Source organism: Ambystoma mexicanum, chromosome 2q (assembly GCF_040938575.1).
Source record: "Ambystoma mexicanum isolate Mex_15411 chromosome 2q, UKY_AmexF1_1, whole genome shotgun sequence".
NCBI lineage: Eukaryota > Metazoa > Chordata > Amphibia > Caudata > Ambystomatidae > Ambystoma > Ambystoma mexicanum.
Window position 1 is genome coordinate 1,033,310,368 of NC_090924.1, and position 26,149 is coordinate 1,033,336,516.

The 26,149-nt window shown below is 46.2% G+C and overlaps 1 protein-coding gene across 1 annotated transcript in view; it reads right to left on the minus strand.

Moving 5' to 3' along the window:
- Positions 1–26,149, minus strand: part of RUNDC3B (RUN domain containing 3B) — a 1,211,775-nt gene that overhangs the window by 429,669 nt on the left and 755,957 nt on the right. Inside the window, exon 5 of the mRNA XM_069648386.1 lies at positions 24,894–24,983. Within this exon, the coding sequence (XP_069504487.1) occupies positions 24,894–24,983 (90 nt within the window). The remainder of the gene's footprint in view (positions 1–24,893; positions 24,984–26,149) is intronic.

The following is a 26,149-nucleotide window of genomic DNA, read 5'->3' on the forward strand; positions in this document are numbered from 1 at the left end:
TATATACTGCGGGCACCCGCTCCATGAGGGACATGCACAGTAGCAATGATTATATATACTGCGGGCATCTGCACCATGAGGGACATGTTACAGTATCAATCATTATATATACTGCAGGCACCTGTACCATGAGGGACATGTACAGTAGCAATGATTATATATACTAGGGGCACCCGCACCATGAGGGACATGTAAAGTAGCAATTATTATATATGCTGAGGGCACCCGAACCATGAGGGACATGTACAGTAGCAATGATTATATTTACTGCGGGCACCCGCAACATGAGGGCCATGTTACAGTAGCAATGATAATATATACTGTGTGCACCTGCACCATGAGGGACATGCACAGTAGCAATGATATCTACTGCGGGCACCCGCACCATGAGGGACATGTACAGTAGCAATAATTATATATACTGCGGGCATCTGCACCATGAGGGACATGTTACAGTATCAATCATTATATATACTGCAGGCACTCGCACCATGAGGGACATGTTACAGTATCAATCATTATATATACTGCAGGCACCTGCACCATGAGGGACATGTACAGTAGCAATGATTATATATATACTGGGGGCACCCACACCATGAGGGACATGTAAAGTAGCAATTATTATATATGTTAAGGGCACCCGAACGATGAGGGACATGTACAGTAGCAATGATATTTACTGTGGTCATCTGCACCATGAGGGACATGTACAGTCGCAATGATTATATATACTGTGGGCATCTGCACCATGAGGGACATGTACAGTAGCAATGATTATATATACTTGGGCACCGGCACCATGAGGGACATGTACAGTAGCAATGATTATATATACTGCGGAAACCCGCACCAAGAGGGACATGTACAGTAGCAATGATTATATATACTGCGGACACCTGCACCATGAGGGACATGCACAGTAGCAATGATTATATTTACTGTGGGCATCCGCACTATGAGGGACATGTTACAGTAGCAATGATTATATATACTGCGGGCACCGGCACCATGAGGGACATGATTACAGTTTAACATTTCGGATGTCTTTTATGGGCAGGATCCCAGTATCAAAAATTTTTATACTGCCCACAGCTCTCTATGAGTTGCAAAGTATGCCCATGCCTACACCGCAGGACGCATTCAATATCTAAAGAGGCTTCTCCTATGTTCATTTTGGAGTAATCAGGCACCCAGGATCAGGTTGGATACACTGAAGTTGCCATACACTGTGGGTGTGGTTTGTGCTCCAGAGTTCCAAGTACATTAAGCCGCCTCACTTTTATAATTTGTGGTCCCTTACTTTGTGGAAAATGTTAGAAACATAATTATGAAGCTTACTGAGGCCAGTGGCATAACAAGTTTGTTACACCAGGGCCATGGGGTTGGGGGGGACGTGGTAAAAGGGTGCATTATAAAGCACACTGTTGGCGAAAAATAGGGTAAAAAGCCAGACAGATGCAAGTCACTAACAGTGCGCATGAACGTTTCCTGATGCCTTTCCCCACAATATATGCCAGTATAAAAATCATGTTAACGCTCCCTGTGCCCATACATTTCCATGCCGGCTGCACCAATATATAGCTAAAAAAAAGATGGGTGCAAGGTTTTGAATACATCTTAACCACTAGCAATGCTTTAGCCCGTCTGCACCATTGCAAAAGGGATCCAGCCATATGCAATCAGTCAGGTACTGCCACCAATGGGAGTAGCCCAGTCCAAACTGCTAGGCCAGGTCCCCTCTGCACGAAAACACAAGCAACCCCAGACATGTTTCATCCTTGTTGGGCCTCATCAGTGAGGTGCAGCTTGGTTCCCCATGGCGTAGCGAGCAAGGGACCCACGTCTGGGCATACCCCCTCTCGCACAGGGAGACAAACAGAACCAAAAAATTGTTTTTGCAATGGCGCAGACCGGCTAAAAAACACTGGTGTGGAAGGTTGCCCAGAGCAGTGCCACAGGTTCAGATTAATTCAAAATCTTCCACCCATCACTTTTCTGGTTATATTTTGTCTGCCTATGTGAGAGAGGGTATGCCCAGACGACCTGGTATCGATGAAAAAGCAAGCAAGCACGATTTGTTACATGGCTAGACTTACATTTTGGTGCAGCCAGCACAACACAGAGAAAACAGGAGGGTTCTTATGTGGGAATACTGGCATTTATTGGGACAGCCAGAATGGAAATGTATGGGCACAGCAAGGGTAAAAATCTTTCCTTATACTGGCATATATTGTGGGGAAAGGCATGAGAATGCATTGAGAAATGTTCCTGCGCACAGTTGGTGAATTGCATCCATTGGATTTTTTGCATGAGTTACCCAACAAATCCAATTGCAAACTGTCTGGAATTTACCCAATTTTTCATAGAAAGTGGGCTGTATAATGCACCATTTAATCACCCATTGTTCAAAACAATTTCTATGGGGCAGAATCCTCCCCCGATTCTGTTGGTTGGGCTCCCTCGCTGCACTCGGTCACTCTTGCATACTTGTGGCAAATATTTCCATCCCATCAATAAAAATATACACCAGCAGCCACTGGTGACTAGTACATTGGGTGCCAGAGGGCAGGCATCGCCCCCTTGTTTCTACACTAGCTGAAACCTTTAAGCTTTGATTAAGAAAAACCTACATCTTTCACGTAGCGCGTTGCGCATGTGCCCCTGCAGCAGCATGATCACCGTGGACATTGCGCACACACGGTGGTCCAGGCCAGCCTAGAATGAGGTGCATCCCGCGCTTTGTTGAGGGGCTTGGGAGCAGTAGGGGCCCCCTGGGTATGGCTCCCAGGCAGGCCCTCAAATGTTGTGTTGTGTAACTGACGTTTGGGCTATTTATGACAAACCTCAGAGTACTAGGGCGTACAGATAGCTCAGGATCGAATATTAGGAGGTGGAGCCAGGTCATTATCGAGGGCAAGCTAAAGAGATTTCACACAGTTTGGGAGATAATAGGGGTGGCCAGAACTTTTAAAACAAAGAGTGCCATTACTTCCATGGGAAATGGGGCTAGGCGGATCACAGAACTTTAGAAGGTATGCAGGGCTAGAAAAACAAGGGCAGTTAATTAGGTAAGAACTAGATGGGGAATTGATGAGGGTGCCCCGTCAGACGGCAGTGAATGACAAATGGCCGCATCAACACACAACTGGTTTCACAGAACCTTCATCATAAACATATAGAGCAGGCATATTTAACCCCCAGTACTATGACGTCAGATGTGTCCAGAGATAGAAAGCCCAAAGAGTAGACGCCCCTTGGTTATATTTTGACACATGTGGTGGGATTGTCTAGCAGTCCAAACCTTTTGAGGCATTGGCAAACGTCTCAGGGTAGCCTTTGGAGCACCCCATCAAATTATGTTTACTGGGGCTGACACCTGATAACAAGGAAAAGAGGTTATTAACTAAATGTGTAGTGTTGGGGGTGGTTCTGGTGAAACCTCCAATCACACTAAAATGCAAATGCTCTGCTCGCTTGTAATGAAAGTCTGGATTAAGAATTTGATTGTGTGTGCCACTGCAGAAAGGCATCTAAGGATCTGTAAGCAGGAATGTACTCTGAATGGCGCTCTTTTTCGGTTGCTATCAGGGTCGTCATTTAGGGGTCACCAGAGGTCACAACTGCATCGTCTGAGGTCTCCCTTGCGACCTCTGTGGTCTCCATGGCGACCTAAAAAAAATGTGATATTGGGTGTAGATTTTTTCTATATAAAGTGCTTAAGTGTAAGTGCTATATAATAACACATCATTATCATTTGGTCATGGACGTCTGTTTGCATTCACAGTAATTTGGTAATATGGGCCTATACACACTGATCTTAACGCTACATATGGCGATCCATTCAGATATAAACTGTACATCACATTATAGTGATTTTGTAACAATATTTTTCGTTGTGTACAATGCTATGTGATGCCACTTCCTGTTTTGTCAACGGGTGAAAGGTTGTGTTCCATTGCTTCCCGCGATATCACTTCGGGGTGGGGTCAAATCAGGGGGTCAAGGGTCATGTGATGTAACTTCCACTACCCCTGGCATTTTGGTGAAGTGACGTCCGTGGTTGCTATGTTGCAATCCCATAATTTAAGGCCTCCATGAAGTAAACGGAGTTCTGATTGAATCGTTAACCATCTGGATGTGGAGATAACGTTCATGAGGCCTTGCCACAGTGCTGTGATGCGGAGGATGAGGACGTGGAGGCTCGGACAAGTCATACAAGATGCGCAATGGTTGAGAAAGGGCACTAGACGAACTAATCTGCTTTCATTTACGAACAAGATTGTATGCATTATTTTGGTATGGTTTTCTAGCCAAGTTCTTTCATTGTTTTAATGCAAAATGATAATAGCTAAATAATAACAAATACATCTAAAGAAAAAAAAGAATTGGCCATGTGAAAATGAACCCGCCAAGTTCAGTGCGATCTGAGGAGGCGAGTGCGTCTCGTGAAAACTCGCAAGTCCGCCGATTCCCAAACAATCCGTCTGATTCAAAATGCGAGTTTGGCAAGGAAGAAATTCACCCCGGTGTACTGGTCAGTGGGTATCAGTCACAGAAGCAGCAGCCATAGCCTGAGCTAGAGGCTGTGGGCTGGTCACTGCCCCATGGCCACACAGGTTAAGTCAATGCGTGTCTTACTAGATGCAGGGATTTCTAAACACACATACACAAATCAGAGGGTGCTTTTTATACCTGTGCCTGCATCCCCTCTCTCTATCTCTCTCTCTCACACATACGCATGCATCCCCTTTCACCCATCCATACATCTCCCCTCACATTCATTCACACTGCATTCACCACTCAGACATGCACCCACCCACACAGAACATTCACACACACAATCATACTCATTCACCCACCAGTGAATCACCCATATACCTTCTCTCACATACACTTACACTGGCACCCACCCACACACTCACATTCATACACACTCGCCCACCATTCGCTGACCCATAAACCTCTCACATCCACTTGCACTGCATTCTTCACACAGTAATGCACACACTCACCCAGAACATTCAAACACACACCATCACACTCCTACTCATTCACCCACCACTCAATGACCCATACACCTCCTGTCGCGTCCACCCACACTGCATTCCCCACACAGACACCTACCCATCTAGAACATTGAAACAAAATATCATATTGATACTCATTCACCCACCAGTCAGTCACTAATATGTTATCTCACATCCACTCTCACTGCATTATCTACACAGGCACACCCCCACCCGTCCACCACGGACATGCCAATACACCCTATCACATTCACACTCATTCTCCAATCAGTCACTCACTCATATACCTTCTCTTACATCCACTCTCACTGCCTTCTCCACACAGGCACACATCCACCCAGAACATTCAAACACACTATCAAAAGTATTCTTATTCCCCCACCACTCACTGAACCATAGCACATACATACATTTGACACAGACTTCACACATGCAAAATACACAGTCACTCCAGGCTACACTCGGCTCCTCCATGCTGCTCACAAACAGGAACCAGGAAGCTGCCAGAGATTCCTGGTTCTTGTATATGAGCCACAGGGAATCGGGAGGAGAAAGGGTTGGAGCTGAACTTGGCATGTGATATGTGCCACATGTCATGGCCAGCTCCAACCTTGACTGAGCGCTTCATTCTTGCGCTGCAAGCCCCGTCTGGGTGTGACCCCGCTACTCCAGTGCCCAGGAGTTTCCGTTTACATTTTTAGGTTTTTTTTTTTTTTTTTAATACAGGGATAGCAAGAAGGACCAGAGGGGTTGTGGTTGTGACCCCTGGCGACCCCCAAATGATGTCTCTGTAAATGCACTTATGCATAAAGAATATTCATTGCATCCATTTAGACATGATGAATACTAACATAAGCAATGCATATAAGCTGAATGCAATATATAAACGACATGGCTATACAATCTACTAACACAGAAACAAGGCAGTACTGAATAGCCATCTTTTCCAAAATGGAAGCTACATCATGCATGAAAGTAAATGAGGCCTCAAGGCTTCATGTTGATGTCCTGTGCATTACAGAGCCATGGTTGCAGGACTGTAGTGGCCCCAATATTGATCTGGCTACTCCAGAAGGCTACATGTTTTTCAGGCAAAACAGAGAAATGGGTAGGGGCAGAAGAGTGGCAATCATAGCCGGATGGGATTTGGCCTTCTTTCACACACCCATCTCTTGTGAGGGCTGTGAAATTATATGCACAAAGACAACCCCTACACCCAATAATTATTTTGTTATATCGACCCCCCCCATGACATGCCAACATTTTTAGAGAAAATGTCACATAGCCAATATGAACAAACCTAGTAGGTCTAGGATTGTTCTGGGAGATTTTAATAGGCATCTGGGGAAGGAGTCAGATCTGGATGCCTTGGACCTGGAGCATTGGTTACAGAATAACCAATTTACAGTTTTGAACAAAAGAGCAGACTCATAAACAGGGTAATATCTTGGATTGGGTTGCGGTCAGGAACCTACCGGTTGCTACTTTGTCCATACAACCGTGCATATGGTCTGATAATTTTTTGTTAGTTTTCACCTTCAACTTCCTTCTGTACTTATACAGAGGAAAAATGCTATTAAAAAAAGTTACTAGTAGGAACCTAAATAACATCAAGGCAACCGACTTGGAGTGCTGCCTTAAGAAGCTTATGGATTCTACTATTGATGAAAAAACACCTGACTCATTAGCATTGAAATGGGAACAGAGCTTAGCTACGCTACTGGACAAGATAGCCTCCCTTAAACTGAAAGCTTCCAACAGACACACATGGTATACTATGAATTTGGCCACATGTAAGCAGATAAAAAGTAAAGCAGAAAGAAATTGGGTAAAGTTGCAGACACAAGAGAGTAAAAATATATGGAAAGTATTAGATAAAATACACCGGAAAGAAGTTTTTAGAGCTAAACAGGAATATTTTAATACACAAATAGTGAATGCAAAGAATGAGATTAAGAAATTGTTTGAAGTCCTTAAGAATCTAGAAAAACCACCGGCTCTAATAAAGAAGATGGATCCTAAACAAGAGGACTGTGAGAACGTTCAAAGAGCTTTCTCAGAGAAAAGTAGGACATCCCAAGCTAGTATTGTTCAAAATCAAGCTATATCTTCATCTAAACCGGGGCCCGTAGTTGGAGAAAGACTACGGCAGATGAACCCTGCTACTTTTTCTTTTAAAACCATTATGAGAAATTAGTTCGAGAAGGTTCTTAGAACAATGCATCCCATCACTTGCTTGGAGGATTTTATCCCGAAAGAATTGTCCTAGAACTTTTAGATATCTTCACCCCTTTTTTATTGCGTTTTGCTAACGCCACACTCGTTAATAATTATGTGCCAACCCTGGTAAAGAAGGTGACTGTTACTCCCCTGCTAAAGAAGCCTGGGCAGGATTATAAAAAATGCAATAACTTAAAACCCATAACTAATGCACCTTTTTTTATTGAAAATGGTAAATAAACCAACAACAACTCAGCTTCAAGAACATGTAGAAAGTCAGGTAATTCTCCACCTCAAACAAATGGGCTTCAGATGATTCCACGGCACAAAGACCACCCTCCTGGATCTTCAGTTGAAAATGCTTGATATTATCGATAGGAGCAAGGCGGGGCTGCTGATGTTGTTCGACTCATCAGCAGCCTTCGACCTTGTAGATCAGGAAAAACAATTAGCCAAACTGGCAGACTATGGAGGCTGTTCTAGTGGAGCCATTGACTGGATTACATCTTTTCTTTCCGAAAGGAAGTCGAGGATAGTGTGAGGGCATGCTCTCAGTCGGAGCTCATTAGGTTCAGTGTTCCGCAGGGAGCGTGTCTCTCCCCTATTCTATTCAACATAGTCTGTCGCACCCTATGTATCATCTTGGATGCACTAGGTGTGCGTTTTTCTAACTATGCCGATGACACACAGCTCATCATTGAATTGCACAGTGTCTATGAAAAAGATGTGTAGAATATAGAAAAAGTGTACAAGGCCATTCAAGATTGGATGATAACAAATGGTCTCTGTCTAAATGCGAACAAGACAGAATTCTTGAGGTTACAGCCTAGTATCCCCAACACTATAACAAACCTTCCTTGAGGATCTCTCTTGGTGCAACAACCTAAATCCCAATGATTTGTGAATAATGATTGATATACCACGTGAGTAGGAGGAATAAGACGTGAAAACCTGGTCTCCCCACAGGACATTGCTAGTCCATCATTTAATGCCTCCATCAGATGCGTTTCCTGAAGAAAAAGTATCTTAGCACCATGGCACTCCCCATAAGCCACAATTGTACGCATTTTTGTGCGGTTGTTCAGCCCTCTCACGTTCCAGCTAAGGAGAATGCAATGCTCTTGTTTCGGGATCTTAGCTATCACCACGCTGTTTCTGTGTACCTACTCTCGTAAGTGAAGCAAGACCAAAAGAATGACCTAATGCACTTCAGCGGCCCCACCAAGCGCATCTCCTAAGGGAATAATATTTTAGCATCGCGTTGCACCCCATAAGCCTCAGTTGTATGCATTTTAGTATGGTTATTCAGACCGCTCACGGTCCAACTCAAGAAAGTGCAGTGCCCCAAACCTTAACAGTTCCCAATAAACCCCAACTCGTCCAACCATCTCTCTCCCATGCATGAGCCCTTACACCCCTCTCCATTGTTTCAGAGCCTGTCCACCCCCACTGCCCAACCCCAACCAGCAATGAAGACCCACCCCATCCCTATCCAAACACAAAGACCTCCTCTCACATGTGCGCCTACTTTGGCTTAAAGCACTATATAAATTCAATAAACAAACATAACTGGGGGCATCGGACTCAGCAACTTCGTTTGGCCAACCACCATGAGCTACTCCGGGGAGGGGGAGACCAACTGGCCCATTTCTTTACATAACAAAACAGTCAAAGCAGCCACCATGGGAGCTGCACTAAATACCAGGTTTCCAATAGCGGACCCAACCCAGTCCCGATACATAAATCAAATTTAAGCATGATCGTAGGAATATTCTTCTCAGAAGAGGATCCCATATAATAATAATAAGTCTGCATAAACCCCCACTCCATCAGGTCTTAGGCTTGGATTAATGAGTAGTGTTCTCATGAATGACTTGCAGCTTGCAAGGGTACAGCATTGCGTATTGCATCCCACTTTCCCTCAGCAATCTCTTTACAGGCAAGAATGAGAGTCGGGCCAGCTGCACAGATGGGGTGAAATCTTGATAGAATGACACTCTGGCCTCCCTGTAATATAGATCCGTCAGCTCACGTGCCTTGCACAAGATGCTATCACGGTCATGATAGTTCAACAATCTTGCAATGACCGGTCACAGGTACTGCCCCGGTCTGAAACGATATAGCATTTATAACGCGCCTATACACAAGTGTTTCAAGGCGCGATGCAGCAAGGGAGGGGGAAGAGACTCTTACTAGGCCGGTTGTCATTCAGATCGCGGAAGTGCATGGGGAGGGGAAAGTGCATGAGGGAAGGGGGAGGGTAAAGTGCAGTACATGGGATAAATACGATAAATAAGAGAGCGGCCAGCTGGTGGCAAGTGCAAGGTAAGTGCAGACATGAGTGCAGGTAGAGGGACTGTAAGGGATGCAGAAAACAGTGCCCAGGTTCAGGGGTTGCCAGGGAGGCAGTGCAGGTGTGCAGCTGGCGGGGCCTGGGCGTGAAATCAGAAGAGTGGCCAGGTAACCAGTGCAGCTTCAGCCAGGAAATTCAGCATGGGAGAGGGGGAGAGAAAGCAGAAGCAAAGATGAAGGTTTTAAGGTGCTTCCGGAACCGGAGAAGGTTCTCAAGTTTCATGAAGGCAGGGAGGCTGTTCCAGAAGGAGGCCCCAGCCCAAGAGAGAGATCTACCACCAACTCGGTGCTTGGAGAAGCGAATGAGCCTGAGGTAGTTGGAAGTGGATGAGCAAAGAGCTTGAGAAGGAAGATATTTAGGAAGGGAGAGTTGGAGGTATTGAGGTCCCAGGCCCCAGAAGGCCCTGTGGACAATGCAGAGGGTTTTGAACTCAATCCTCGAGCCACTGGGAGCCAGTGCAGAGATTTCAGTCCTGGAGAGATACGATCCCTGGGCTTGAGGCCAAGGACAAGTCTTGCAGTCCTGTTTTGGATAAGTTGCAGAGGGCAGAGAGTAGAGGCAGGCAGATTTAGATGGCTGTTGCAATAGTCCAGCTTAGAAAGAACCAGAGCTCTGGAGACGGTGAGCTTCTGGGGGAAGGAGAGGAGAGGAAGAATACCTCTGAGGAGGTGCAGCTGGTAGTGTGACTTCTTAGAGACGTTGGAGATGTGAGGAGAGAAGTAGAGTGTGGAGTCAAAGATGACCCCAAGGTTTTTAGCCACGCAGGTTGGAGCAGGAAGAGGGCCAAGGGAGGCCGGCCAGAGGGCTGAAGGGAAAGAGGGAGAGGGAGTGCCGATGAGTAGAATCTCGGTCTTACTGGCATTAAGGCAGAGGTCGTTGGCGGCACTCCTGGATAGCAGACAGACAGTCAGAGATGAGGGAAGGAGAGGAGGAGGCGAGGGTAGCCTGAAATGAGCTTGGTATCATCCACGTAGCACTGAAAATTGGGGCAGAGAGCGGCGATGCGGTGGGCAAGGAGTGCCAGGTATTGGTTAAACAGCCAAGGAGAGAGCTTAGAACCCTGGGGGACGCCACAGGTTGAGAAAAAGATATCAGAGAGGAAGGACCCAAGTTGGACCTGGGAGGGTCGGTCAGAGAAGAAAGAAGTCAGCCACGCCAGAGCCTGTCCAGTGATACCCAGGTTATCACGGAGACGGTTGAGCAGGATGGCGTGGTTGACGGTGTCAAAGACAGAAAAGAGATCAAGCAAGATAAGGAAGCACAGGGTGTTGGAGTCAAGGTTGGAGAGAAGGTCTTCACGGATGTTCAGGAGAGCAGTTTCTGTGCTTCTGGCAGCCCTGAAGCCAGACTGATGGTAGTGAAGACAACCAACAGATTTGGTGTGGAGATTAAGATGGGAGATGGCAAGTTATATGGTTACAGGAAGATACAGTGAATCCGACCGTTTATGTGTTAGGGGTCAAATAACATTACCTATGTGGTTATTATGGGGACAGCACAAAGAGGTAAGGTCTGTAGGTGATTGAATGGAAATCCTGTATTTGTTTGGTATGAATAAGTTATGTACTGGGTACATAGGCAACAGTAATGAAGTGCAAAATGATAAGTCAGGATGTTATGGCCGGGGTCTCCCATCCCCATGTTTGAAGCACGGGACAAGGTGGGACTCTCGAGCACAGCACACTTCTGGGATTCTCCGGACCGAGTTTACAGTTCCTTTTTTACAATATCAGGGCCTTCTGTGCCCACGTCTCTTTTATGCAAAGTCTCTTGCTTCAGAGGGTCTGATGTAAAACATTTTTTCGACATACAAATATGTCGAATCAAAAAAGCAGAATTCTTTTTTTTTTGAATTTCTTGTTTTTTATTTGTAAGGGTATAGTTTTGTTTAGTTGGCCAAAAAAAGATGTTTTGTTTAAAAAAAAAGGGGGGGATGGGTTAGTGGGGGATCCACCCCACAATTTATTTAAAAAAAAAAGGCATTAAAAAGTCACTATAAACCGCATCACAAACAACAAACAAAAGTTCCTTCTATTAATCTTTACGTTGGGCGATTACTCTTCACCCAAGGATCCCCCTCAGTCGGACTCCGATCCCCTTTACAACATCAGCCTCCCTCAATCGGGCTCAGACTAACAACTCACTGTGGCATTCCCTCAGTCAGGTTCACGTTTGTCATCACAGTGCAGTTCACTTAGCTTTTAAGTTCACAGCATCATCATCTTGTAATATTCAGGAATCTTAATGTCTTTTTAAACAATCCTCTGGGTTACCATCTCCAATTTACGTAGGTCCCCCTCGTTCAGGCTCAGACGTTCCTTCACCTACCTGCCAAAGCATTTGCCAATTCACACAGAGACTTCCGAAGGGCGGTTACATCTCGCTGGGTCACTCTGTGATTCAAGTGCAGGTTTCACACTATCACAATTTTCATGGCGTTGCCCTCAGTAACACAGTTAATTTCATTTACACAATGTGTCAGACTTTCAACTGTACAAGGGGTTTGGTTTGACCCTTGTATGACCACTTTGACTTCTCATGCTGACCTTCCCTAGGGCCTCTTGGTTCTTGTAGTTTTCTCAATTCAGCAGGAGCTGGGCATTCGTTAGTCTTTCGAATAAGTGCCCACACAGCGCCGGACCACTCTAATTTTAAAACCTTGGAAAGAGGCTGTTGCAGTAGTCCAGCCTAGAGAGAACCAGAGCTCCGGAGACAGTGAGCTTCTGGGGGAAGGAGAGGAAAGGAAGAATACCTCTGAGGAGGTGCAGCTGATAGTGTGACTTCTTGAAGACGTCAGAGATGTGAGGAGAGAAGGAGAGTGTGGAGTCGAAGATGACCCCCAGGTTTTTGGGCTTGCAGGTGGGAGCAGGGAGAGGGCCAAAAGAGGCCGGCCAGAGAGTGGCAGGAAAGGAGGGGGCGGGTGTGCCGATGAGCAGAATCTCAGTCTTACTGGCATTAAGGCAAAGCTCATTGGCGGCACACCACTCCTGAATGGCAGACAGTCAGAGATGAGTGAAGGAGAAGAGGTGGCTGAAGGTAGCCTGAAAATGAGCTGAGTGTCATCCGCAAAGCACTGGAAGTTGGGGCAGAGATCGGCAATGTGGTGGGCAAGAAGTGTCAGGTATTGGTTGAACAGCCAAGGAGAGAGGTTGGACCCCTGGGGAACACCACAGATAGAGATAGAGGAGAGGAAGGACCCAAGTTGGACCTGTGAGGGTCGATCAGAGATGAAAGAAGCCAGCCACACCAGGGCCTGACCGGTGATACCCAGGTTATCCCGGAGACGGTTGAGTAGTCTGGGTTTCTGCACTGAGACTCAGTGCACTCTCTCAACCAAAAATTGATGGGGGATCACCCAGAACTTCTTTGATGAAGGTCTCCATGAACAGTTCCATGTTCTTTGCTGGCAGCGACTCCGGGATCCCCACCACTCTAATGTGATTGCGTCAGGACCTTGTTTCCAAATCCTTGTTCTTGTCTCGAATTTCTCTCACCTCCTTCTGAAGCCCACGGATCACTAGGGTCACTTCACTCCTCGTGCCCTCAAGCACTCACACTCTGTGCTGCGCTGCACGTTAATTACTGCTCTCGTTCTCAATCCTCTCCTGCATGCCATCCATCTTATATTCCATGCCATCGAGTTTAGTATTCACAGATGCAAAGCCGCTTTTAATTTCAGCCTGTACCAGGCTCAGCTCTGAGGGCTGAAATTTCGACTCTACGGCTGTTGTGCTTGAGCTAAAACATGGCGCTGGTGCGCAGTGTATTCTGGGAGCACTCAGAGCCATAATGGATATTTACTTAATGCCGCAGTGAAAAGCTGTACTCATTTTGCTGAGAGCTGAATTTACTTTGCTGAAAAAAACATGCTTTCCAAACCTGGTATACAGTCAAGGACATTCTGCTGGGAAAGCTGGCTTTGTTATGTCTTGCCATGAGTTATGGCACTGTTTTCCATGGCGCTTGTTCTTAGAGGAGGGAAGCGCTTTGCTCCTTGAGGTTACTGTCGGTTGACCCAGCTGGCAACCAACGGTTGCCCATCAATGCACAAGTGCATTTTCCAGAAGGTTCGAGAAATTACCACTCCTTTTTGAGGAGTGCATATATGCGGAACCCCTCAATGGTCAGACGGGACAAGTACAAAGACCTCAGTCGGAGGGGGGACGCTTCCGTCCGGCATACCTGTGGGCTGTTGTGCTCTCGGCCTGGCTGTTATCGGGGTCTTCCAGCTGCTTCTGGCGAGATGAGGGATTCAGTTACGACCACGGTGATGTATTTTCTTTTGAATTCTCTGTCTTTTCTGTGATTTGTTTCTGTGTTGCTTCCAAGCTTTTAAATAAATAGCCGTATAAGTGCTCATTATTTTCTAAGCGTGCGTGTGGTTGTAAGTCATTGCGTTGTCTACCTGCTTTAAAGTATTGGCTCTGCAATTCCATTGGTGATTAATGACTGTCCGTGCACTCTGGGCGAGCAATACATTTGGACGCTGTGAGCAGGGTATTTGTGATGAATTGTTCCAAATATTAAAGAATCTGTTTGAACGCAGATAGGCTTTGTTTACATTGCAAGTGAAAGTAATTTAGCAGCGAGTGTTGAACTGTGTTAATCTGGTTTTTTTTATTGGTGTGTGTGTGCCTGTATAGATATAAAGAGGTTTTGTACAGTATTGCAATGATGAATAGTTTGTTCAGGAAAAAGAGCGTTCCCGCTGGCGGTGAGGTGAATGTTCTGATGTTATCATTCCAGTCTGGGCTAAGAGTCCATATGATAAATTGGCCCAGGTGTGGGCATGCGGCGCGGGGCTAAGTGAAACATGGGATCAGGGATTGGGAGATGCTGATCCGTCTGATGTAATGTTGTGCTTACAACAAGTTTCAGTGGAAAGGGGAAGGGAATGCGCTGCGCTGGGTAGGCGGGGTTGGGTCCTCCTGCATGCCTATAGGAAAATACATCAAAGGAATTTGGAAATGAAAAATGAGATTTTCCGATTGGAAAGAGAGCTGGCTGCAGAAAGGCAGACTGCGTTAATGCAGCAGATTCAAATGAAACTTTTTAAAGATAAGGCTGACACATACCAGGCCGTAGCCGAGAGGGCAGCAGTCAGAGTAGCCCGGTATAAGTATAGGAAAAGACAGGGAGGGGACAACCAAAGAAAGGTGGCAGATATAATCGCTACTGCCGGTGTGGACTGGGATCCGGATAATTGGGATGGTGACATTTTTGACTCAACCAGTCCAGAGAGTAGTTTAGTTTAGTTTCTTTATTTGTACCGCGCGCCAAACCCTGGGGTAACCGGGCGCCGGAGACTTAGATACAGTTACAACATGGCAAAAATATACAATACAGACTGAAATAATAGCAATAAGTGTAGTAGACCGGGTTACAAGATGGTCGACAAGGACATGCGGAGAAGAAGTACATTAAGCAGAATTTTTGCTGGAAAGCCATGTTTTTGTTTTGGCTCTAAAAGTCCAAAAGGAGGGTTCTGCTCTAAGGTTTAGTGGCATAGCGTTCCATAGTTTGGCAGCTAGGACCGGGAAGCTGGCGCCACCTGCTTTTTTTAGGGAGAATTTGGGAACGGAAAGGCAATGTGAGTATGGCGTTCTAGTTGGTATAGTTGATGTGTGATTGTGGAACTTGTCTGCCAGGTATTTGGGTGCGTCATTGGAGCGGCATTTGTGGACGATGACGAGGGATCTGAGATTGATTCTGTCTCGTACAGGGAGCAGTGAGCGTCTTACCTGATGCTGGAGATATGGGTGTGACGTGGGATACTGAAGGTGGCTCTGAGGGCATTATTTTGAAGCACCTGTAGTTTGTTCAGGTTGCTTTCTGACGTGCCAAGAAAGAGGGTATTGCAGTAGTCAATTTTTGAGAGCACAGGCTTGGATCTCCAAATAAAGGTTGTTGATTTTGGTGGAGTCCTCATCGTAGCACCCTGATAGGGTGATGAGAACCTGGGTATCGTCAGCATAGTTTGTGTATGTGACACCCAGGTTATCTAGGCGGTCAAACAATAGCTTAGTGAAGATATTGTATAGGGTCGGCGAGACGCACAAGCCTTGAGGGACGCCGCAGGTGATGGGGACAGGGAGTGCTGAGGCCACCGGGGAGAAGACCCGTGTGGTTCGGTTGGCTAGGAAGGACTGGATCCAGGCAGTCGCCTGGTTAGAGAAGGCCGCTGAGGTCATCAGATGTTCCGTGAGGATCTGATAGTTGATGAGGTCGAAGGCTGCTGATAGATCTAGCAGTAAGAGAATGGCTAGATTACCCTTGTCCTTTGCCTCGTCCATCTGGATTTTTAGGTCCAGCAGGGCTGACTCTGTTCCGTGCCTTGGCCTGAAGCCGGATTGTCTGAGACCCAGGAGGTTGTTGTCTTCCAGGTGCTTCTGTATTTGCAGGTACGCCACTCTGTCTAAGATCTTTAGGATGTAGGGAACGGTGGTGATTGGTGAGTAGTTCAGCAAATGAGTCAGACCCCAAAACGGAAATTAAGCAGAAGACAGTGGTTGCTAAGCCAGTTAGAAGACAGCGAGCCGGGCCCCACCCGCAGAATCCTGCAGGCGGAGTTGTGGATTTAACCACGCTGGAGGATTACACCCAGCAGGAGGTTGGGGAAATTATTACCCGTTTGAGGCAAAAATCAGGGGAACCTTTATTGACATGGATGGTGAGGTTGCTAGATGGGGGCGCTGCGGGGTTGTTGGTAGATTCCACGGACTCACCGCGTTTTCTACACTTGTCAACTGACACCAATGTACAGGAGGTCTTAAGGGCAGGGCCGCCCCCTGATGAGCATGGTCACGATTCACAGGTGTCTTTGTTGCACCTAGCAGCCCAAGCATGTAACCGTAAATACCCCATTACCACAGATTGGCCTAGCGAGGAAACAAAGTGGTATACTTTGAAAGAGGCAATTCAAAAGGTCAGAGAGCATGCTATGAAAGAGGCAATTCACGTAGATGCTCCAGGACACATTGGGGCCGTGCCGCTCTCAGTTTCAACTAGAAACATGGTGATTAGAATTGCACCACCTGCATACAAAAGTGTCATTATGACTTTGCTCGTAGGTATGACGGGCAAACCCACTGATGAGGCAGATTTAGGGGAGTGGGACAAGAGTGATGACAAGCCACGGGAGAGAGAGGGGCATAGTGAGAGAAGAACTGAAGGCAGGAGGCAAGATAGTAGAGACTCCCGAGTGTCCAGAAAGGACATGTTTTTTGGCTTTGTTAAAAGATGGTGTGCCACGAGAAGAAATTGATGGCATTGAAACTGGGGTAATGTATGAATTATACAAAAAGAGAGGGCTTGCAGCCAAAGAGCGCTATAAACAGGTTAAGAAAAAGGTAGTGACCAAGTCACAGGGGACACCTCACCTTCCGCTCCTCCTGAGAAAGAACAAGAAGAAGGGTCTATGGGGACACCTTCCCCGTACCAGCCAACATATGCTGATTTGAGGAAGGTGGTGAGTGCGATGCTAGAGGCAGAGTCAAGTCACACTCATTCGAAATTTGACTAGGGTTACGGTCAAGCTCCGGCAGCATCTGTTCGCATAAAAGTTGATAGGCGGCCCCGTGTTAATGTTAAGATTTTTTGGGGGCCAGGAAATACGCAAGGGGTGCGAGAATTGATAGACACCGGGGCGGAGGCCTCTCTGATTCATGGCAATCCAGCACGATTCAAAGGCAGACAATTTACTATTACAGGTCTCGGGGGAAAGGAGACCCCCGCAGTACAAACGGAAGTGGAGATGAAAATAGGCAATTTGAATAGGCAGAAATACCAAGTGTTGATTGTCCGGATACCGGAGTACATAATTGGCTTTGACATTCTGGAAGGGTTGACTTTGGGACTGGGAGGTAAAACATACCAGTTTGGGGTGAGTGCATTGATCTGCACACCCATTATCGTAGGCAAATTGAAGATGCCCCCAGTGCAAGTGCCTGTTGCAACCAAGCGGGTAGCAATGAAGCAATACCATATTCCTGGGGGGCACAAGGAAATTTCAGACACCATCAAAGGGTATGTGGAGGCGGGTGTGCGACGCCCTATCACCACCGCATGGAACAATCCTCTCTGGCCTATTAAAAAGGGGGATGGGTCTTGGAGGATGACGGTGGATTACCGTGAGTTGAATAAACACACTCCTCCCTTAGTGCCCGCGGTCCCAGATGCCATTACCTTGATTGAGAATGTCCAAAAGTTTGAGGGGACTTGGTATGCAGTGGTAGATTTAGCCAATGCATTTTTCTCTGTGCCAATTGCTGAAGAGTGCCAAGAGCAGTTTGCATTTTCTTGGAGCGGGCGTCAGTACACTTTTACAAGGTTACCTATGGGGTATATACATAGCCCGACTATCTGTCACCGGCTGCTGGCAGAGCACTTAGACAGGATACCGTGTAAACCTGACATACAAATCTCTCACTACATTGATGATATTTTGATTCAGGGCAAGGATGAGCGCAGTGTACAAAACCAGTTAGAAGTCATTATGGAAGGATTGAAGAAGGAAGGGTGGGAGATTAACTCAAATAAAATTCAAGGCCCAGCTGAAACAGTGATATTCCTAGGGATTCAGTGGCATAATGGGCATCGAGAAATGGTGCCGAAGGCCAGACAGAAAATACTTGAGTTCACCACTCCAATGAACAAAAAGCAAGCTCAGCAGTTTATAGGGCTGTTTGGGTTTTGGAGACAGCACATTCCCCATTTAGGGCAGATACTGGCCCCCCTCTACAAAGTGACACAAAAGAAATATGAGTTTCAGTGGGGGGAAGAGCAGCAAAAATCAATTGATTTAGCAAAAGACACCGTACAGCAGGTGCTTGATTTATGGCCATTGAAGGAAGGCGAAGTGGAATTGAATGTGTCTGTACAAGACAATTATGCTAACTGGAGTGTGTGGCAGAAACAGGACAGGAAACGTGTGCCATTGGGGTTCTGGAGTCGTAAGTTACCCGATGCTGGTAACTCATACACTCCGTTTGAGAAGCAGTTGCTGGCATGTTATTGGGCCCTTGTTGATACCGAGCAAATGCCGGTGGGCCATGATGTATTGATGAGGCCAGAAATACCGATTATGCAATGGGTACTGAGCCACATAGAATAGGACATGCTCAAGAAGTCAGCATAATTAAATGGAAATGGTACATTCAAGACAGAGCCAAATCAGGGAAGGGTGGAGTTGCAAAATGACATGAGCAAGTAGCCAACATACCGCCCTCAGAATACATACCACCGGAAGTGCCTGAAAAATGCGAGTCTCCCGTGAAATGGGGAGTACCTTATGGCGATTTGACCGAGCATACCTGGTTCACGGATGGCTCAGTCCGATATGTGGGAACCGAGCGATACTGGAAACCAGTGTCGTACAATCCCAAGACAAAAAAGATTTTGACGTCAGGGAAAGGGAAGAGCAGTCAGTTTGCAGAGCTTTACGCAGTTTACCAGGCATTGAAACAAGAGACCCCTGGTCGATGTCATTTGTACACGTATTCATGGTCAGTGGCGAATGGGTTGGCGGTGTGGTTGCCAACCTGCCAAAAGAATGGGTGGAAGATTCATTCAAAAGAGTTGTGGGGAAAAGAACTGTGGCAAGATATTGCAGAAATGTTATCACAAAGTGAAGTCACTGTGTATCATGTGGACGCGCATTGAGCTACAGACTCATTAGAACATTGGTTTAATTCTGTTGCAGATGAACACACCAAGATTTCATCTGTGGATGCGGAGGCTCAGGAAGACGATTTGGAGGGTTTGGCCAAGTGGGCTCACCAGAAATGTGGGCACCTTGGAGAAAAGGCTACTATCAGGTGGGCACAAGCTCGAGGAATCAGCATTCCTTTAGAGGTAGTGAAAACGATCATTTTGCAATGTCCAGTGTGCCAACAGCATAGGCCTATCCCTCAGATTGTTCGGGGTACATTGCAAAGAGGAAAACTACCAGGTCAAATTTGGCAGATTGATTATATCGGTCCCCTGCCAATCAGTAAAGGTTGTCAGTATGCATGCACTATTGTGGATACATACTCAGGATACATGATGGTTTTGCCGTGCAAGCGTGCCACACAACTGAACACCATTAGGTTGTTAGATCAGATCATATTGCATTACGGAGTGCCTTTGCAGATTCAAAGTGACAATGGGTCACACTTCAAAGGCAAATTGCTACAGGAATATTGTCAGGAAAAGTGCATTTAGTGGCTCTACCCTGTGCCTTATTACCCTACCGCTTCAGGGCTGATTGAACAAATGAATGGGTTGTTGAAAGAACAGCTGCGCAAATCTGGAGATGGCAATTTGGCAGGCTGGCGTGATCGTGTGTTTTATGCGGTGCAAGTGGTAAACAATAGGCCTGTGAATGAGCATGAAACTCCTTTGATGCGGCTAATGACTCCTGCTTTACAGATTCAACCCAATTCAGTCAGAGAAACTCTATTCTACTGGGAAATTACCCCGGGTTCTTTAGCTCCCTTTCGGGCGACTCCAGAGTCAGCAGGGGTAGACTTGCATTCCCATGAGAAAATCAGATTAGACCCAAGAGGGATGGTTGTAATTGAAACAGGAATTGGAGTACAAATTCCCACAGAGCATATGGGATGGATTGCCCCTAGATCTGGCCTAGCATTGAAGGGAGTTCAAGTGTTGGGAGGGGTAATTGATGCCAATTACCAAGGCGAGATCAAAGTCATCCTGATGAATAGTGGGTACCAATTGTTACCGATCCAAAAGGGCGATCGGGTGGCCCAACTGATTATTATCCCCGTTAAGTTGTCCATGATTAAGAAGGGGGAGCCTCCTACAGTGTTAACTACCCGTGGAGATTGTGGTTTTGGCTCTTCAGACAGTATGGTACTGGGTGCGAAGGTGTGGGTGGAAAGGCCAAGTGGCCCACCAGTGCCCGCAGATGTCATTGCATCAGCAAAAGACCAAGTAGTTTTAGTAATGGAGCCGGTAGAAAGAAATGGCAATATGTGCCCGCAGACAAATGTTACCTGAGAGAGTGATGTACAACACTGATATCTCTTTTCTGGGTTTGCCTTGTAGATCCTGTGTCTGGCTGGTGTAATTGTGGGACTAAATGGTCTCCGTTCGGGAGAGTTAAACGGCATGCTGCTACCAATAAAAAATGTCACATCTGTGCCAGCGATCAAGGTGAAACTGATAATGATGAGTAATGATGTCCAAAAGCAGCCTTATGCCGATGCCGAAAAGCCAGCCAGACCGAAGACATGGATTTGTGAAATGCGGAAAACACGTCAGGCGAAAGTGAAAACAACGTTGATGCCAGTTATGCGAGAGGCGTCTTCAGGACGGCGAAAACATGCTCCCATGATCACCCAAACGGAGAATATGTGGACATACCTGGCACAACAGGTGCTCAACATATCGCACTTTTGCCTTACTGACGTGCCCAATGCGGAAGCCTTACTGACTACGTGCCGACTCCAGTTCCGGTTCTAAAGCATATTTTTCGGCGTCATGCACAATGATTCTTTGGTTCAAGATTCCGATATCAGGCAATCCTTTTCCGTCTATGAGTACTGCAGGTTTTGCCAGGAAACAGATCGCAAATGGAGACATTTGACACATATCATAACCTATAATATAACTCAAGGTGATATGTGTTACCTTATGACATGCAATGCAAAAGAAATTGGCAAATGACAACAGCTCAATTTAACCAAACTGCAAAATCAAACTGTGTTCGAGAAAGGATTGTGTTCACGAATTCCACGTACATGTACCAGTATGAATAACACTATGTCTTGTAATCATACATTGATAGCTGCCAGTCATCTGAATCATGTGAAACTTCCAACAGGATGGCTCTTTTCATGTGGCAACTTCACATACACTTATATTCCAGCTAACATTTCCGGAGGTCCATGTGCCTTAACTCGATTAGGACTAATGATGTTCCCTTTACATCCAGCGATATCTTGAGGCAAAAGGTCAACTTTTGAGTCTGTGGGTCTATCCCCCGATTGTGATTCACATGTGCATTTGCTATCGGAAGCTGAGGTTCCAGCATTAACCCTTTCATTAGTGGGAGTTTGGGGTTTAACTGCTGGGGGTTACAAATATTTGATCAAATTAGCATGTTTAGTAGTCAAAGGACAATCATACTTCTCAGGCATTAGAAGAGTTACTCCTTGATAGCAAAGTTATTAGAAAAGCAACTTTGCAAAACAGGGCTGCTGTTGATTATCTATTGCTAAAACATAATTTAGGTTGTAACGCAGTTGAAGGTATGTGTTGTTTCAATCTAAGTGACCATTCACGATCCATTAAAAGTCATATTCGAGGTTTGAGGGATCTCATTTCTCAAGTGTCTCAAGATCATACTGGGAATTGGTGGGATTGGTCATTTTCATGGATTCCTGATATTGGGGGTACACTGCGTTACGCTTTTGCTTGCATTTGCATTATATTAGTTATCATAATAGCTTGTTGTTGTTGTATTCAATGCATTACCAACTTAGTTTTAATATTTCGTCGGTTTCATAGACCGGCTCCTCTGCCACTGTGCTATGGAAGATAAATATCCTAGGGTGGAATTGTTATGCTTGAGCTAAAACATGGCGCTGGTGCGCAGTGTATTCTGGGAGCACTCAGAGCCATAATGGATATTTACTTCATGCCGCAGTGAAAAGCTGTACTCATTTTGCTGAGAGCTGAATTTACTTTGCTAAAGAAAACATGCTTTCCAAACCTGGTATACAGTCAAGGACATTCTGCTGGGAAAGCTGGCTTTGTTATGTCTTGTTATGAGTTATGGGACTGTTTTCCGTGGCGCTTGTTCTTAGAGAAGGGAAGCGCTTTGCTCCTGGAGGTTACTGTCGGTTGACCCAGCTGGCAACCAATGGTTGCCCATCAATGCGCAAGTGCATTTGCCAGAAGGTTTGAGAAATTACCACCCCTTTTTGAGGAGTGCATATATGCGGAATCCCTCAACGGTCAGATGGGACAAGTACAAAGACCTCAGTCGGAGGGGGACGCTTCTGTCCGGCATACTTGTGGGCTGTTGTGCTCTCGGCCTGGCTGTTATCGGGGTCTTCCAGCCGCTTCTGGCGAGATGAGGGATTCAGTTACGCCCACGGTGATGTATTTTCTTTTGAATTCTCTGTCTTTTCTGTGATTTATTTCTGTGTTATCACTTGTTGCTTCCAAGCTTTGAATAAATAGCCGTATAAGTGCTCATTATTTTCTAAGCGTGCGTGTGGTTGTAAGTCATTGCGTCATCTACCTGCGTTTAAGGTATTAGCTTTGCAATTGCATTGGTGATTAATGATTGTCCGTGCACTCTGGGCGAGCAATACAACGGCTTAGTTATGGCCAAACTGGGCTATGTCTCCTCCTACTGACCTGCTGACATAGATGCAGGCATAGGGCCCTTACACAACGCCAGTCCCTCCCTCTGCATGGATTGGAGACAGACCTGCTTATTATTCCCTTTGACCATCCTACTACAGCACCCCAATCTTCACCTTGGCTGCACCCCTTCACAGCGAGTTCAGCTCTACCCTTCTTTCATTCAATGGGAGTGAAGAACTTGGACTCCAAGGCCACCCTTACACTGCATACTATATAAACGATCCCGCTGCTTAAGCCTCCCAATGATTGCTATTGGTCTGCTCGACAGCACTTTCCAGTACCCCATTGGCAGTAAATTTCAGATCCTCTAGACGCTTTCTGGGCCGTCTACGCCAGTCCTATACACAGGCCTTGCCCTGCCCACCACTAGTTCAGCAACCCAGCAATTTCATGCCAGGTCCTTGGCACTGAGCAGGAGCCTAATCACCTCCAATTATGTACTTCCTGAGCTACATCAATGTCATTTTCTCGACAATGGCTCTCATGGGATGCACCAAGCAGCCGGAGGGGCCATCCCTGCTCCCCAACAACCGGGGGGCACAGCTGTCATCAAGCAGCAATAGCATCAAGGGGATGGTCAGGTCTACTTTACTTCAGACACAATTGGCCATGCTCCGCCTGATCTCGCCTCTGCCGTTATACAGAAGCCCAGTCCGCTGTGGTTACTCGTTAAGTTCTAGCTCCCCCACCCTCCCAGTGCATGCAATTCATTAGGCAATAAAGACCTGTTCTCTCACAGCGTGTGTTACTGCCAGCATGCCCAACAGCTCACATCAGTGGCCTCGCCAGTAAGATGCAAAATGTTGTTCTCATTTCAGCAAACCTTCCAACTTCAGCACCGCCAACATCAGAGGGGGAAAGTTTAGGGGAGGTACGCTTCTCCTCCCACACTGTGGCCTCCTTCACAACCACACCTCCTAGTTGCCCCACTGGCTAAGCTGCTCAGCTTCCATTAAGCATGCCACTAAGCAGGGCCGTTCTTCAGGAGCGCCACAGACGCCCCTGTGCTCCGACCTTCATGCCTGGGTCTTGGTTCACTCACGGGTCTGCAGCGCGCTGTGCAGGAACAAACTTCCAAGGTCTGGCGGCCGCCCAGATACACCAGCTGCAGTCACAAAGCTTGGACCCCTGTCCCACACAGTGCCTCCTCACTCTGCGTGGGATCGCACATCAAAGGTGCCACAGTCGTTTGGGCACTCCAAATACAATCACGGAGCTCGGGCCCGCTTCCTCCACAGCTTCTCCTCTCACTGCTGCCGTGTATTCGGCCACACACATTGCCGGAAACTGGAAGCCTTTCTATTTCTGTGACAGAACATGACCGCTGACATTGCCGCATTGACGATCAGGTCAAGCTTATTCATAATGGCTATACATTCTGTGATAAGAATCTGAGAGTTAACGGAGTGCAGGCAATTAAGACCATGTCATCTGCATACGCTGCTAGTGGTAACAATCCGTTCCCCAGTTTCGGCACCTGGCTGCCCCAAAACATAATTTAGGTAATTTATGTATAAACTAAAATAAACTATGTTGTGATGCCCTAATATGTATGAAACGTGTTGGGGTTTTGATAATGGTTCCCCACATTAAGTTCCCCAATTTACTACTGGATGTCATTGCATGTGGTGGCTTTGTAAATCATTTTTGAAATATTTCATGTGGGTTCTTTTCACTTCACGAGCACCAGCTCAGAGGTCACTCACCCAACAGCCACCCACCCACCCGAGAGTCGGATGCAATCCTGGAAGGAAAAATCCAAGCAAACTCTACATTTATTTTAAGGCAGAACAGTACATTTCCCACAGTTGCTCATGGATCCCATTAACCACATACAGGAGGGCTTAAAGCCAAGAAATGGAAATACAATAGCTAAAAAATAATATGTGTGTTTAGCAAATCACACCCACCTGAAATCGATTGCATTGAGTCCTAGCAGCATCCCAGCTAGCATGTTTGCTTCTTCGCCCAGAACAATAGCTCCATCTTCATAAAACCTCCTGCAGGGAAGAGCATAGAGTTTAGCTCTCAGTAGGAGCGCCTCCTTTGACACACTTCAACGATTTCTCTCCCGCATTACCTCCACATGGGGCCAGGCGCTTTTCATTGCAAGTTTCACAGAATCTTTTTTATACCTAATAATTGCCAAACGCCAAAATTGCCCAACTCTGGTATACAATCAGGTGACTGATTCATAGTCAGGTGACTTCGATTCACAGAGAGTGACTCATAAATAAAGGAATACTTCACAACAAATGAATGCACAGTCAACAATTAAAGACAATAGAGGTCTGAGGCGTACAAGCACGAGCCAGGGAGCAGGAGTAAGGCACTTGTCACAGACGGTCATGCTTTACAGATTGCAATAAGACATTCCTTGCAGAGTAACACCTATGAGCTAGTAATAGATATAGTCTCGATTAATTTGCAAGAATAGCCAGGACATTACTTTTTCCTTTAAATTATCAGCTACACTCAACCAGTTTTTCAGGCAGAGCAAGAAAGACAAAACAAGAGGTTGGTACAAACATGTATTATTAGAAGTATTGTATTGATTTTATTTCAGAAACGAACGTGGGTTTTCACATGTGCACTTGATCGGATAATAGGGGAGAGTAGCAAAGAAAATATCCATATTCCAGATCAGTTGCACAGTCTTCAAAGAGTTGAAGAGAAATGGTGTAGTGAAAGCTAAAGGATCAGATACGTTTAGCTAGAGCCTAGGAATGGGGGGCGAAGAACAGATGTCCAAAGACTGGTCCTTGGAGGATGCCAACGGGCAAGGGGGTGGGCACAGAGGTTTGCAGGATACAGAGGATTTTAAAAGAGCGTCCTTTCAGGTAGAAGGAAATCTAGATTAGAGCAGATATACGAACCCCAAGGTCCTAGAGAGTGAGGAGGAGAGAGGGGATGGGCAATGTTGAAAGCAGCCAAGGGGTCCATAAGAATGAGTATGGTTGAGTGTCTGGAATGGTGAGCATCCGGAAGAAAGTTGGAGACTCAGTGGAGTGCATATACAGAGGTTGGATGGAAAAGGATTGTCAAGGCTAGTGATCCACAAGGTACTTATTGATCCAGTGAAGATCACCTGCTCAAGGACCTGTGAATAATGGGGTAGAACATTAACTGATAGCTCATCAGGATGTTTTAATGGGATGTTTGACTT